The sequence below is a fragment of the Tachypleus tridentatus genome, chromosome 1 (genome assembly GCF_004210375.1).
Source record: "Tachypleus tridentatus isolate NWPU-2018 chromosome 1, ASM421037v1, whole genome shotgun sequence".
Lineage (NCBI taxonomy): Eukaryota > Metazoa > Arthropoda > Merostomata > Xiphosura > Limulidae > Tachypleus > Tachypleus tridentatus.
The window spans coordinates 135,629,254-135,645,803 of record NC_134825.1 but is presented as its reverse complement, the minus strand read 5'-3'; the positions used below and the strand labels follow the sequence as shown (position 1 = coordinate 135,645,803).

At 28.4% G+C, this 16,550-nt stretch overlaps 1 protein-coding gene across 3 annotated transcripts in view; it reads left to right on the top strand.

Annotated features, from left to right (window-relative positions):
* Positions 1-16,550, top strand: part of LOC143224981 (glycine dehydrogenase (decarboxylating), mitochondrial) — a 156,872-nt gene that overhangs the window by 44,468 nt on the left and 95,854 nt on the right. For all 3 annotated transcript variants that reach the window (XR_013013559.1, XM_076453566.1, XM_076453579.1), the window contains 5 exons: positions 2,144-2,308; positions 5,425-5,502; positions 10,506-10,653; positions 13,885-14,081; positions 15,229-15,325. Coding sequence is in view for 2 of the 3 variants with exons in the window: in XM_076453566.1 (XP_076309681.1) it covers positions 2,144-2,308; positions 5,425-5,502; positions 10,506-10,653; positions 13,885-14,081; positions 15,229-15,325 (685 nt within the window). In the remaining variant the exon portion in view is untranslated. The remainder of the gene's footprint in view (positions 1-2,143; positions 2,309-5,424; positions 5,503-10,505; positions 10,654-13,884; positions 14,082-15,228; positions 15,326-16,550) is intronic.

Sequence of the window (16,550 nt, the reverse complement as noted above, 5' to 3'; positions counted from 1 at the left end):
TTAAATGCTATTAAAATATCAGTTTTAAACTAAGATCTTATGCTGTACTAATTGGTATAACATACCTAGATTGATAGTTAAACATTAACAATTTTCATAAATTATGTCAAATAACACGGGTCTGCAAATCTAAACTTCATGAATTGTTTTAGTTTTTATAAGAGATTTCATAAATCAGTGACTTAGATTCTCAATTACATAAGGATTTTGTACAAACAGGAAGAAAAAACTTACTTAGATTATTAATTCGTTTACTATAATGAAAATTTTTTTATTATTATGTTTGTTGTGTTTGGGTTCTGGAATGAATGGTAAGAATATAATATCATGATTAATCTAGAGAAATCTATAACTAGTTTTAAACAAAATGTGACCCAATTTCAGTAAAAATGATTTATTTATATAAAAGTACATATGACATTTTATGAAAAAACTGTACATTATGCATTAAAATGAATATTTTTGTATTCAGCATTCAGGAATTACAAAAGAATGTGTGAATCATTGCAAGTCTATGTGTTTCTTAAACTTTTGTTCAGATATTTTCTTTGAAAAGAATATTTAAAAAATTCCAGCTTTCATTTAAAATTTTTTCTCGATAAAAAGAAAAACCAACAAAAAAGCCATTTTGTAAATCTAGTCTACATCAACTAGATTTATAATGTTAAACATTTGTTTCATACTCTATTTTTGCCATTACTGTAGTAATCACCACCTCTTGCCTATAAATCGTAAAAAACACCTCATAAACTTTACAAACATTTATTAGTGGCCTGAATCCTGACCTGTCAAAATAGCATCAAGTCAGGGTGCTGTAGATAACAATATTCTTATTTAAGATCAGTCTATATCTTGTAGATGTTGTTTCTGTTCAATAAGTATTAAATTATTTATGCATATGTTGTTTAAAAATAACCTTAATAGTAATATTCAGTAAATAAAGATTTGAGTCATTGGAATATTTTGCTATTGCCTGCCATACTAGTAAACCTAACTGCTCTATCCAATCTCGCTTCATAGAAGAAAATATACATAGGTTTCAAACAAATGCAAGTTAAAACAAAAAAATTTTCATATCTGTAGCTTATTGTTAAATTTTCAGTTATATTCTGCTATTGTTTTCTAAGGAAACTTGGTCTGGTTGTTTTCCCATATATTTATTTATTTTTACATTGACATAAAAAGCCTGTAACACAATACTGTTCATTGGTATGTAAATTTTGCATTAATTGTTTTGAAAGCTGAGGCTCTAGTGGTTCTTTATATAATGTGATACAACATCATAAAAGGACAGGACTGTAAGGTGCTACTAATACAATCAGGAAAGAGAAAGAACATCACATTAAAACAAAAAAAAAGATAATTATGTTTTTGAGGGATGGTAATTTCATATCATATTTAAACCTGTGTTTTTGAATGAACAGAAAAAATGCGAAAAGATTTAAAAGTGTTTTGTTTTCAGTTAAATCTCTTCAGAGCTGAGTAGAAGTAAAAAATTTTAATGTTTTAATTTTTCTTTGTGAATTATACTAAATAAATATTACAAAATGATGAAATATCAGTTCTAAAATTTTTTGTTTAAAAATATTGAAATTTTTAACTAAAATTGAAAACTTGATGTGCGGGTGTGCACTTCATGAATACTTGAAATGTGCTGTGCAGTATGGTTAAAGCCAGAAAATATCTTATTTTTAATCTAATTGTATCTCAAGACAGCTGATATGGGTATAAGAACTTTTAAGTTATTTTAAAGTTCTAATACCCATACAAACTGTCATGAAATATGTTTCTACTTCAAATATATTTCTCATCATCATAAGTTACTTTAGCCTAGTTGTTTTCAGTGGTTTGTAGAACCTGGAGCATTTCTTAACATTTATGTGTATATACTAATCAGAAGAATAACATTACTTACTGATAAGAAAGCTGTTTCACATTAATTTTTATGTTACGCAAATTTTAAACCATAAATATATGTAGAAAGTTAAGAGGCACATGGATAACATAATTTTTATTGTGCTTAACTCACAACCAAATAAGTATTTTTTTTATAAATTTTGTATACAATTATTAGATATTAGTTGTTGCACTCTAATATCAAAACCAAAATTGAGTTCATTTCACACAGTAAATTGTTTTGTAGGTACACTCAGTACACTCCATACCAAGCTGAAATAGCTCAAGGAAGGCTAGAGAGCTTGTTGAATTATCAGACAATGATATGTGACCTGACTGGTCTGGACATTGCAAATGCTTCCTTATTAGATGAAGGAACGTCAGCAGCAGAAGCTATGGGTGTGTGCTACAGGTAATATTTCTCATTGTAAAACTTGTTAAAATTTGAAGAAATTAAGTGTAAAGGTAACTTTTATCTCATCAAACACCCTCTGTGTTGAACCAGTATCTTAAAAATCACTGTTATATTAAGCTGGATGATCAAGTTAAATGATAAACTGATTATTAAAAAGAATTGGTCAGTATTTATTTGTAATCAGATTTGTAACTCTTGTAATTGTGATATTCAGAAGTGTTCTAACAACTTACTCAATAAACAAGGCATACAAATGAACTTGAATTATAAAGTCTTTGTATTACTAAGTTTTAGTTTTATAATTTTTAAAAGAAATATTTAGATTATCAGTCTTCATTTTTTTCACACGATGTTTGTGGATTCCAAGTTCTCCACTTCTGACTTTTATACCTTCGGTAGTTGGTTTCTACTATTTCCAGTGAATTATAAACACAAATTCTGCATAATCAAAAGCAAGAATATAATTCTTGACTGGCCAACCTTGATTTGTTGAAGTATAAATAAATATGTCAAACTCATCATAACAGCCATTACTTTTAGTTTCTTGAGTTTGATTGCTAATGAACTTTACATTATTAATTGACATACTCATAAAGGATAGGAAGAGAAGGTTCTCTTACTTTATTACATTTATTTCATCTTGACTCGTATACAGTCAGGTGTACTTTCTTTGTCTGTAATGACTGTTACTGTACTCCAAACAGCTAACAGAATTTTGTAATATATTTATAGCTAATGTAGAAAGTCATAAACTATAGTAATTTTAGAATAATTATTCTAGGTGCTGATGTATTTTTATGTTTAAAGATTAACATTTGAAAGCTACACAATTTTGTTTCTTTGGACAACTAAGTGGAATTAGTGAGGCCTAGCACACCTATACCAGTAAATGCAAATTCCATGTGCTATTTATGAGAAGCTGTTAATGGGATCCTAGTGTGATTTATATATATATATATATATTTTTTTTTTTTTTTTTTGACAAAGGGATAAACTGCTGAAATGGTGCACATTTAAGTAACATGTTCATAAAATTAAACAGATGTGAAAAAAATGAAGTCAAACTTATGAAAAATAGTTTGAAAATCTCAAGAGTTATGCATTCAAAGAAGTATTAGAAAAAAAAGTATTATTCACTTTATTTCTTATCTATTCAAAAACACCTTGGATGTGTAAAAAATGTGAGGACAAAAAGAATTAGGCATGTAACTTGAAGGAACGAAGTCAAAATTGGCACTCAAACTGGTAACTAAATGTGTAGCATTCATAAGATCTTGACAGGAAATATTCATTTATTAGCTAGCCAGGCAAGGCAATATTTGTTGTTGTTTTTTTTAAATCTGGAATTTCCTCAAGTGTGATAATCATGAAATTTGCTTTCTAGGCATTCTTTCTTTTTGAATTTATTTACAAACCCTCCAAGAAGTACACAATTTAACATAAATTACTTATTGTAAAGTTACCAGTAGTCTATTTCGTGATTCTGTAACCAAATAAGATTGAAGGCTATAAAAGTCTTGCACTGCTTGACAGAAAATTGTCAGTTTGTCTTTCAGTTCATCCTTTATTCCCACACTAAACACATCAACAAGTTTAGCTAAGTTCCTGATGGCTTTTGTCACATAGCTAGAAAGTAAGAATAACTGTTATAGTTTTGGGACATTGTCTGCTTTTTGCTCTTTATATTATTTGTTCCTTTATGCATTATTTAATGAAGTAAAAAAGAAATTTTTTACTATTACTATAAGTATAAAAAAATAAAAAGTAGGATTAAGTGTTACTGATAGTCAACAGCAAAAAAAAAGTAATACTAATTTTTGTCTTCTTTTTTGTTTATAAAAGTAACTAAAATGTAAAAATGGAAACTTTTGTTAAGATTAGGTTAATTGAAATAGATAACATTATAATAAAATCTCTTCAAAGGTATGCTTGGCAGTAGTTTGTGCATAATGCAATTCAATAATATAATGATGCAATTAGTAATTACATAAGGTTCAAAGGGCAAAAAAACAGTAACATTTAAGTGTAAATAGATGCATACGGTTATGAGTGTAAAGCTATTTAAGATAAACAAATGTAGTTTTGTATTACAATTTAAAATGTCTTTAGCAAGAAGGAAAGGGTAATTTAGATTTATTTTGGTGGTTACGAGATCACTCACGTTGACCAACCTTGTATAAAGTTAGGGTAAAGAAAATAACAGATAAAATATAAAGTTTTTATCCAAACATTATTTGAAATTATTAAGGATGTTTTAGAGATTATACAAATAAACGTTGATATTTTTGAGACGAAAAGTATTTTTAATATTTTCATGAATATCACTTAACTCTCAGATTAGTATATAGAAATACTATTTATATTCACAAACAAATATTTAGTAAAACTACTTCATTAAAAATATTAATTTTTGCATACAAAAAGTATATAATATTTATGAAAAGTCTGCCAAATTTTGTGAAAATTATGTTATTGTATTAAAATGTGTAATGATAATACTATAACAAACACAAATTGATTATGAGATTGCTCGTTGAGACCAAGCCTATAGTAAGAGAGTTAAATTCAGAGCTCTGTTATATTTATAATTTCAACAATTTTATGGTTGGCCTTGTGAACTGAGCAGAATGTACAAGTTTAATAAAGATAAGGCTTTTAGATAAAATGTAGTATGTGCTTGCTTTCTTTTATGTTGATGGTTTTCAGACTTCATGAAATAATATACACATTGAGAAGAATAAAAGAAAGAGGTAGAGATGGAATAATCATTGTGATCAAAATACATTTGCAACAGTTTATATTAGTCAAGTGCTTTGAGTTGTTCACAAAGTGAATAAAAGTAAGGGGTAAAGGTTCATTCTTAGTTACCATGAAGAATTTGAAAAATTCTAATGGTACTTTTGGTGACAAAATACTCTTTAAAGGACAGGAATAATATTAATATAAACAAAATGTCCTGAAAGTCACTATTTGAACCTGATGCTAAAGTTACTTACCAAATGCAAGATTGCCTTATGAATTATTTTTTAGGGTGTGTGGAATGTGAAAATATATTGCTTTATAAGGTGTGAACTTGGGTATTTAATTTTTTGATACTTTTATTAACTTTACAGACAGACTAAAAGAAACAAGTTTTACTGTTCTGAGAAGGTGCATCCACAGACTCTAGCTGTTGTACAAACACGTGCTAGGTAAGTTTACAATTGTGTGAAAAGTTAGTGTTAGAATGGATACCAAAAATCTTACCTTGATAATTGAATAGGTAATTCAGGTAGTAACCCAGGTACCCTAAAATATCTAACCAATATTAGCACAACAGTTTCTAATTTTCAAAGGACAATACAATATGAACCATGATGCTGCACAGTTTCAGTTTAATTTGTGTTCAATGATGTTTTTATTTTTCTAGCAGAAACATATCTAAAACTGCCAGTAATAGAAAGTTTATGAATGTTTGAATGTATAAGTAAAAGAAAAACATTTAAATGATACAATTACACTATGTAACAAAATGTTTACTTTTCTTCTTCCTGGGCAAAAAGAGTTATTTCCCAATTATTTATGCCTAAAGTAAAGGGAAAAGACCAATTTTTCTTTTAAAACTTTGCTTTTGTGACCTGGGAGCATATAATGAAAACATGATGGAGACTGACTATATTTGGGGGCTGATACGTGAAAGTGATTTATATTGCAGCCGCATGTTTCAAAAAACTACTCACTTCTAAACATTTTTGTTCATTTTTGTGTAACTTTAGTATAATTACATGTAAATCTTGATTCATGTTTTTTTTTCAGACCTTATGTAAATAAAAATGTGCAAATTTGCCCTTTTTTACATAGAAAATAGGTTAATTTCTAAATTTCATTATCCAGGTCACAAAAGTAAAGTTTGAAGGGAATAATGGTCATTTTATGTACTTTTACAACACATACTCTCCAGGAACAAAATTTGTGTTACATTGTGTTATAAGTGAAAGATCAAAATGATGTTAAACATTAAACTTTTTGCAGCCATCATCTGTACTATAATATAAGCCTACAATGTATAGGTCACAGATTGTATTCTCACTATTCTGCATAATGTACTGAAATAAATTTTCAAACAAACATCTCTCCATTTTTTAACTTTTCACTTACTACTGTTGAGCAATAATTTAATGGTCAAAGTTAATATCAAATTATAAAATTTCTGATTCTTTCTTTGATTGTATACTGTTAATTTATTGGTATTAGTAACTGGTAATGAAATAAAGTAATCTTTAAAGGTTCACCCTGGCTGACAATCATTACATAATACCCACACAGCACAGGCAATATTTGTATGTGACAATAATACTTAGGTTATAAGTACATACTTTTGAGTATGGATGTTATGGCATCCATAGCTGTCTGTCATTGTTACACAGGTTGAGAGATCACTGAGTGCACCCGTGCTGTCAGAAAAGTTAACACAATTGTCATAGCTTATCTTCAATATTTCAGTAACAAAACTTTGATATTTCCCAATTTAAGTTGCAGTGAAGTGAAACAATGACTCTATGGCAGCAATTGCTGGATCCTAATATTCCAAATTTTAATGAGTAACAGCTAGCTACAGTTTAAATAAGTTGAACTAGTCATACAAAAATGTGAACATTTTCATAAGATTATATTTATATTGATACAGTAATTAACAGTATTTATTATTATAAATCATGCATACATCAGGTTTGAAAGTTTGCTGTGAATGATAGGCCTTATTTCTGTCCTAGAATGCTGATTTCTGTCTTGCCATGCTACAAAATGGCAGTAACCACAAACTGAATACCATTTAGTGAGTCAGCCAACAATTGTTTAACAAAGAAAAATTCAAAATACATTATTGAAAATTTGTAGCTTACTATATTGATTTTTTGTCTTGTATATTCAGTGATAGAGGTTAAACTTAGTATGGTATAAGCAGGTTTTGACAGTATAATGAATGGTTGAATAACTTGATTTATAAGGTACTCGAGTATTTTTTAAAAAGTTAAAGATTAGTGACCTATTAATCAGTGTCAGTGGCTTACTACGAGAATTTAATATGAGTCTATCACTATGATTGCTTCCACTTTTGTGTTCACTCCCTGTGTTGACATTTTTTGTTGCTCATTTCTGACTTTTGCTTACTGTTTTCTCTCAAAAATAATAGTTTGTCTGCAGCTCTGTTAATATTACTTAGACTTTGCATAACTTTTTTAATAACCAGATAGTAAGTTTAAAAACAGGTAACAGTTTTGATGGTTGTGTTTCCAGTTATATGGTGAAAACACTATGAACAGGGAGAAAAATTCTCAAAACTTATGACATCAGTGGAATGTCCATTTATTCATTTTTCCTTTTATAGTGCAAATGATTATGAAAAATAAAATTAATGTCTTTTAATAGTTTTTTTTTTCCTACTGTATTTGATGAGAGTTTTTATTAGTTTTATAAGTATACTATTTTTGGTTATCAGGTTTTATGTATATACTTAATTTTATATCTTTTGATCAGAGCAGTCCCTGAACAATATGCATAAGAAATTTAGTTTAAAAAATTTTACAACAGTTTAGACATTTTTCTATGATAATAACAGTTTTTAAGATGTGTAAAACATTATGGTTCATTGATGATATAAAATGTTATTTTCTCTCCTCTAAATGATTATTAAACCAATTGCAACAATATGGTCCAAGTAAATTTCAAGAGTTTTTTTTTTGAATAACAAACCACTGGTAATTGATACCAATGCAATCCAAAATTTAAAAACTTGTTTTTTTGCAAGTCTAATTTATCTAATACAAACAAAATGTGAGGCTATTCTGTGTGAAGTGCTAAATGATAAGCAAACTAAATCACAAGAAATTAGAATTTTCTAACAGATTATCCATTTTAATACTTTTAAATAAAATTATTAGTGTCTGGTATAAATTTTACTGATTCACTTACGTGTGGTTTAACTTTAGACAACAATGAAACTAAGAATGTTATGACAGTCTCTTGTTTTCAATGTTTTGACTACAGTTCTTCTTCAGAAAATTACAAAGAAGATTTATAGTCAAAACATTGAAAATAAAAGATCTTGTTGCAGCATTCATAGTTTCATAACTACCTTAGTATCCATGTTAACCTGAATAACACTGAGTTTAGCCTTCTTGCTATGGGCAAGTCAAAGTATATGGATTTTGACTTTTTAGAGAGGTGCATTTAAAATTTAATTAATCTGCTTTATTATCAAGATATACAAAATGCACTTGTCATCAAAGCATAGTTAATGAACTTAATCTTAAATAAATTATAATCTTAATTTTGAAAGCAATATTTCAAAAAGTCCTGAATATCCTCACATGATAATTGTAGCATTTGTGTTTTATGTGTTTGCTGTTCTATAATTTATTTACAATACCTCTTGGAACTATGAAGCTTAAGAATTATTCATTATAATATAGCTATTCTTCTGACAAAGCATAATGTTTATATCCTTCAATTATATTTCTTTATGGAGTCAAAAATAGGAAATCAGACTCACTTACTATGTCTACTTTTTACATCCTCTCTTTCATAAATTGTAAATTGGTCTCGTTGTTTAATACTACATTATTTATAAAGAATAAAAATCCAAGTTTTGTGTTGAGGGAATTATCTATTTTGCTTCCAGTTCAAACTCTATTCCCATGGAAAACACATTGATAATTTGAGCTGAATTTGTAATGGCTTTTATCACGTTGTTAAAATGCCAAAAAATGAATTTTTACATATTATTCTGTGTTCCTAGGTGCATTATTTAATTAAACCTATGACCAAAAATCTGTGTAAGGGGCCAGAGGGCATGTCATCATGTTTGTAGATTTACATTCAAAGTTGTATTGAAGTACTATTTTATGAATGCATATCAATAGGTTTGGTATAAAATTGTAGATTATAATTCAAGTTTTAGTTTTATATATATATTAGTTAATTTGTTAGTTTTAAGAAAATATTTAAAAAATTCTTAAATATCAATTTTTGTATCGTACGTATGGTATGTTGAATGCAGCTTTGGTTCAAATTAGATATTTGTGATGTCTTATGAATTAGAAACTCAAATTACCAATATTAACAATCTAGAATATAAAATAAGAACATCCTATTTTTTCTACCTAATGAGATATCACTGCATTTAGCAAATAAAAGAGAGTGGCCTTGTCCATTTCTTCCATTTTTGGAAATATCTCCTAATGTACACCTGTTTTGCTCTGTAATGATAATAAAACCAATAGGAAGCTCAAAATTTCTTCCATGTGATTTGTCTCCAATTTTTGAAGATGGGAACTTTCCACATGGACACAGTAGTGAAGAATAACAGATAAAATATAGTTTTTTTCTCTTTGGGAAAAAAAAAGTTTGTAATTATATGAAAGTGATTAAGAGGTTATAAAGATTTCACATGTGAATTGTAACAATTTTTTTACATAAAAGTATTTTTAATTTTTCAAATCAAAATTGCTTCATATTTTGGAAAGAAAAGAAAAGAATTCGTGGACAATCATTATTTAAAACTCTGCACGTGCACACACACTTTAGGATAAAATTATGAAAAAGATTGTGGTGTGTATATGTAAATTTTGTATTTTTACAGTGGAATTACTTTGAATGTGAAATTACTTTAAGAAATTACCATTGATTTACTATAATTGCATATGTGCAGGAGATGACCATTATTTAAATAGGTATGGATAAAGGTCTTCTGTTTAGTTTGGAATCTCTTGATCTTCTTGAATGAGACAATTTTACCAATGATAGAATGTATAATGATGCTTTGTTTAGAATGAAAATTCTGTGTCACCTAGATAATTTGTAAACTACAGGTGCTTTTACAGATAAAAGATTTATCATGAGGATTTTCTCCCATAAAATCAGTCATTAACAAATTAATTAGTTGCTACAAACATACACATTCAATTATTGCAAAATTTAGAAATAATCTTAACTGTCTTGGTTCTCTTGTGTAGATGGAAAAAATGAAAATAAATTTTAGCTTACAATTACTGTATTACTCATTGTATCAGATATTTGTGTTTGGTGGGTTGTTTTGAATTTGATGCAAAGCTATATAAGGGCTCTCTGCACTGTATCAGATATAAAGCTTTTATTATTATTTTGAATACTTTTTTTATCTGTAATGTTTGTTCATGAATGACTTCTACTTGTCTAGTGCCCTGGGAGTTGAAGTACTTGTTGGTGATTTAAATTCTATGAACTACAGTCAAAAAGATGTGATGGGTGTTTTGTTTCAATATCCTGATACTGAGGGATCAGTTAATGATTTTTCAGAGCTGGTACACAAGTGTCATGAATATGGAGTAAGTTGCAAGTTTTATATACTTTATCTGCAGTTAAATATAAATTGTAGGGTAGTAACTCATATGAATAAAAAGAAAGCACGTGGTAAATATGCAAAAACTTTAAATTTATTATGGCTTGGGTTAATGCAGACCCTGATTTTGAGAGCTTTTATGTAGGGGATGTAATGTTTTATTTGTTTAAATGGTTAAAGATATTGGCCATATAATTAAACTTTCATTTAGTTATTTGGAACTAGTAGATTTTACTGAATGTAATAATGTGTGAAGACTACTTTTGTCATACCTTTTGAAAACTAGTTTTAGTGATTTGATTTTTATTTTTATTTTAATGCAGAATAGTATCGTATAGATATGGGAATGTTATTTATGAAGAGCAAATGCTTGAGGAGCTTTGATATTGATAGCATTTCATGTTATGCTAAGGCCAGATCAGAAGGTAGCCTGTGAACTATTCTTAAATGTCAGTATCTCTTAGGTTGTATCCATGTTTATTTTTGGTTTTTTACATATAACTGTTGGGTAAAGTAGTCTACTGAATATGCTTCTGAACAAAATATGCCCAATTTTAAAGAGATATGACAATAATTTACACTTTATGATAATGAAGGTTTCAAAAGTTATGCACTTTTAGAGATAACAAATATGCATAGGATTTCTTTTCATGTAGTTTAGTATTAACCATGTTAATTTATGGAGTGAGATTGAAGCCTACCTTTCAAATTGAATTGTTAAGGTAACCCAGAGGTCATTATATCTCTTGTTTCATTTCTGGTCAGATCTTGTCAATGGAAAATTTGTAAACTGTAAGTCAGTGGTAAAAAATTTTTTTCTACCTTGGTGACATTTTGGCAAACTGAAATACTGTTGTCTTAGTTTTATGTAGAACATAAAGATAATATAAAAATTAGTAATCAAACTTACAAAGTCATTGTGTTTTAAAGCAAAATGTATTGGTAAATGCAACCCTCAAAGGTAAAAGGTGAAAAGGGATCAAATTCTTGCCTGATTATGTGTTTGGACGTTGTACCAATGTGTAGATGTTGATGTTTAGTAGTGTACATTAACAAGATTTCTGAATATCCCAAAATCTGTGGTCAAGTGCTTTCGCTTGCTTACTTATTATCATATTTTGCTGAGGTATGCTGATGCAAGTTATCTCACCCTTGCACAGTGTATACTTTATTCATAAAATAGTATTCTAAGTTCAAGCTTGGAACATTTGAAATTCTGTCATGCTCTTGCCAAATTCAATATATTACTTTCTTTAGGAAGGTTCAATCACTGGAGCTCTCTACTGTTTCATGGGATAGTTGTTATTATTTGTATATAGAAGACTTTTATGATGATTAAATGAGGTAACTGTATTTCCAGATTATTATTATATGCTATTCTGAAAATAAAGTATCTTTAAACAGATGTGCTTTGATCTTGAAGTTGAGGCTTACTGTGAAGTCTCATCTTTGTTTGTCTTTGGTTCTTCTAGTATCTGTATTCTTCAAGTTCATTTATGGTGACATTTATTTAAATACAGTTTTTTCCTTCATTTTATTCTTATTCTGCAGATAATGTTTTTAAGTTATTTCACAAAACAGTCTAGCAGCAACTTTTATTAGCATATACTTTATTTCAGTTTTAATCCTCTCACCATGAGCTGATGAAAGTCATGATGTCAAGACTTGTTTTATTATTATTATTAGAAAGTTACATTCAAAATTTAATTAAACTGCTTTATTATTATGGTATAATGAATATTCGTGACATCAAAATGTAGTTAATAAATCAAATATTATATAATTTTAAAGTTAATTTTATAAGGACATTATTTTAAAAACCTCATTATTCCCTAATATGACAATGATGACATTTCCTCTCTAAATTGTCCCTATTCTGTAATTTGTTAATCATACGTCTCTGAAGTATGAAATTTAACCTAGATTATTCATCATAATGTGGTTATTCCTAAAGCAAAATACATTTTTTTCCCTTTGTTTACAGGTTCAAAAACTAAAAAAAATCAGACGGCCATGTCACACATACCTGTAATATCTTTTCTTTCACAAAATGCCAATAGTTATCTCTGACATATAATACTATCTTATTTATAACCAATAGAAGTTTTAAGCTGTCAGATGTCAGTTTTTTTTTGTTTTTTTTTTGTTCTCTCTCTCTGTCTACAGAGGATTGTCTATTTTGCTTCTGGTTCAAACTCTTGTTGAAATTTTAACAGCACTTGTTACTCAGTTAGAATGTCAGAAATATTATGATACTTCTAGGTTATTGCCTGCTTTTGTTACATGTTATAATTTTGTTCTCTTTTAATTAAATAAAAACTTATTTTTAGTAGTACCATTAGTGTAAAAAAGTCAGGTTAAGTTTCTTCAACAGTCAAAAGAAAAAAAACAAACAAAGACAACTACTATATTTCTTGTTTTTTATGTGTATTCTTTAATTGATATAATAAAAAGTTAGTAAAATGTAAAGATTAGAAACTTGTTAGGTTAAATTAGGTAAGGTAAAGAATAATAATTTTGCATAAAGCGTGTTTGCAAACAGTTTGAGAGTAGCTCATGCATTACATAAGTTGATAGGGTAACATGAAAACTATGTATTCACTATGTGATTTACAATTTATATGTTAAGAATATTGGTTTGTATATAGGGAAATAAAACAATACTTGAGTATAAACAGATGCCTACTGTTACAAGTTTAAAGCTATTTTGGGATAAACAAAAGTTATTGCATGTTATTGTTTGAAAGTCATTCTAGAAAGAAAAAAAGGATAATTTTGATTTTTTTTTTTGTATTTGAGATTGGTCAAACTGACCAATCTCGTATATAGAGTTAAGGTAGAGATGAAATATAGTTTTACAGAAAACAAAAATTTTAAATTTATTTAGGATGTTTTATAAATTATGCAAATGAAATTTGAGATTTTTTACAGATGAAGAAAAGTATTGTTAATCATAACATGAAAATCACAGAGCAGTTAACACTTTCAGTCCATAAATTCATAGAGAAAGTTTTAGTAAAAGTACTAATAGCTTGCAAAATTTTGAAAATACACAAAACATTAGAAATTATAGTGTGAAGGTTCAAAAGTAATTTTGTGGCCAATTTTAGGTCAAATTAACCAACCTCATAATTAGAGAGCAGTATAATATGTTTTAGTTCTGTTTGTTATTGAAATCACAAAATATGGTACTTAAGTATCACCTTTTTTTTGGCAGACACTGGTTGTTTGTGCATGTGATCTTCTAGCACTGGCTATTATGAAGCCACCAGGAGAGTTTGGAGTAGACATTGCTGTTGGAACAAGTCAGCGATTTGGTGTACCATTGAATTATGGTGGACCTCATGCTGGATTTTTTGCTGTACAAGCATCACTGACTCGAATAATTCCTGGTCGCATGGTGGGAGTGTCAAGGTAAAGTTTTGTTGTGTTCAATACTTAAATGATACCAGGAGACCTTCAAGTTTAAAAAAATATGTTTATTTTTTTTGTTCAAATTAATTTATAAATTCAAATATTTCCTACAAAAGAAGTGCTCATATAGGATATCATCATGTATAATATGTGGACTTATTCAGCTCATGAAGGAAATATGTGTGTGTATATTTTTTAAACACTTTTGCAACTTATGTAATTACTAAGTGTGAAATTATTCTTATTGTATTAAAATAATTGCGATTTTTTTGGCAATATTTTTAATGTGTAATTTATGTCAAAATAAAACAACAAATAAATAAATATCGCACTAAATGTTTTTGAATGTGTTAAGCTGGCTTGTAAATAAGCTTATGTCCACACTAATGTACATGGAGTTAATATTATTCCTTACATGAAAACATTTTGTGGGTTTTGAACAATTTTAGTAATGTTTATTGACCCTTTCAAATTTAAGTAGTTGAAAGTATGCAGTAATCACCTTTAATTCTTAATGTATGTGAATAAACTTGGCATCAAAATGTAATTGATATATTAAATTTTGATATTATATAAATTTTAATTTCTTTACTTCAAAAGGAAATATTTAAATGAGTTCTTACTCTTCCTTTCTGTCAGTAAAGGTCAGTGAAATTGATTGAATTTATCTAGTTGTAGGGTAAAGACAATAACAGATAAAATATAAAGTTTTATGATAAATATAATTTTGATATTTTTAAAAGGTTGTAGTGATTACACTAATGATATTTTAAAACTGTAAGGTTAAGAAGTATTTTTAATCTTGACACAAAAGTCGTCTTTCATTTGAAATAATCAGGTGTGATTATAATTCATGTAATGCATCAACAATTTAATTGTTTTCTAAACTTTTAGTTTGCTTAAAACCTACCAAATACACTTGCCACATTAAAAATTATAGTTAGGTGATGTTTACAAAATCAGTAAAAGTGATGATTAAGTCTATTTCAATTCTCCTAAAATCATGCTAAGTATTCACTTGTTGATGGAATGTAATTACAAAAACTGAGTATTATTAGCATTGATGATGTTCTAAGTGACTATATTATATAAACATACAATTTGCTAAAATTTTATTTAAAGATTATTTTCTAATATACATATTTAGAGATGCCTCGGGAGATAAGGCATATCGCCTTGCATTACAGACACGTGAACAACATATTCGACGTGACAAAGCAACAAGTAACATTTGCACTGCTCAGGTAACATAATTTTCAAAATAAATTTTTTGTTCATACAAGTAAATTGTGTCCAAAAATATTATTGCACAAAAGGTACTTTGTTAACAAAATTAGCCTTTGAAGAGTGTTACTAGGTGAAGGTGTTGTTTACTTCAAAGCTTTAATTCTTTTTTTGAACTATCACTCATAATACCCAATCAAAATATTATCTTATTTAAAATATTTTTGATAAATCCACTTAATGCACAGAAAACCACATATACATCACAATATTTTTTTCTAAATGACCTCTAATTTACAAAAACAAAATAGAAACAAATTTTTATGTAATAACTTGTTCTTCCGATATGGTACTTAATCTCTACTCATGAAATCAGCTATTCTCATTCAGTGATGCTCTCTGTAGAGCTTTGACTGTTACTACCAGTTACAAGTTATTTGTATCAATTTGAGGAATACAATGGCAAGTGGAGTAAACAAGCATTAACTTGAGGAATTTTTACAGTTGAAGTGAAGAATCTGACTGAGACTGAGATTCAAACACTGAAACACTTTTGATATACTTTTCACAACATTCTCTGTTATAACTAATTTGTATAATAACTTGGAATAGGCTAACAGAAATTTCTTCAGTATAACTAACAAATATCCCTTAATTATTGTTTGTTTGTTGAAACCTTGTTCATAGAGGCTATATTTTGGCTAAAGTTAATTTGCCCTTCACTTATCTCAGGGTCTTGTGTCTTGCTTCTTTTCTTTGGTTTGGGGACAATGGGAGCTCGATTGTTGGATTTTCTTCCTTGCTGACTACCTTTTGTCAAAGATTTTTGGGTAACAAAGGTTCTTTTAGAGGAAATCACTCTCACCTTTCTTTCCCCACTTCTCTTTTCTTCTCACCCAGTTTCCTTTCCTTCTTCTCCACCAGCATCTGTCAGAGGTGGCTCAGAATTTGTTTATGTGGTGGGCTATCAAACTATTTCACCAGCCTTTGAAGGGATTTTACTTGCATATTTTCATGATCCCCAAGAAATTCAGTCATCAATTTATCATACCTCAACTGCTTCATTGTGCTCCCCAAGTTCATTATAAAGCCCTTTCTCACCCTAAAATATGCATTTTTCCTGGGATTATGGATGACAAAATTGGATGTTTTCAATGCCTATATACACCTCCTGATAGCCCTTCACTCCTGACTTTGTCTTTGGTTTGTTTATCTCTCTGGAATTTACTAATTTTGAGCTCTCTC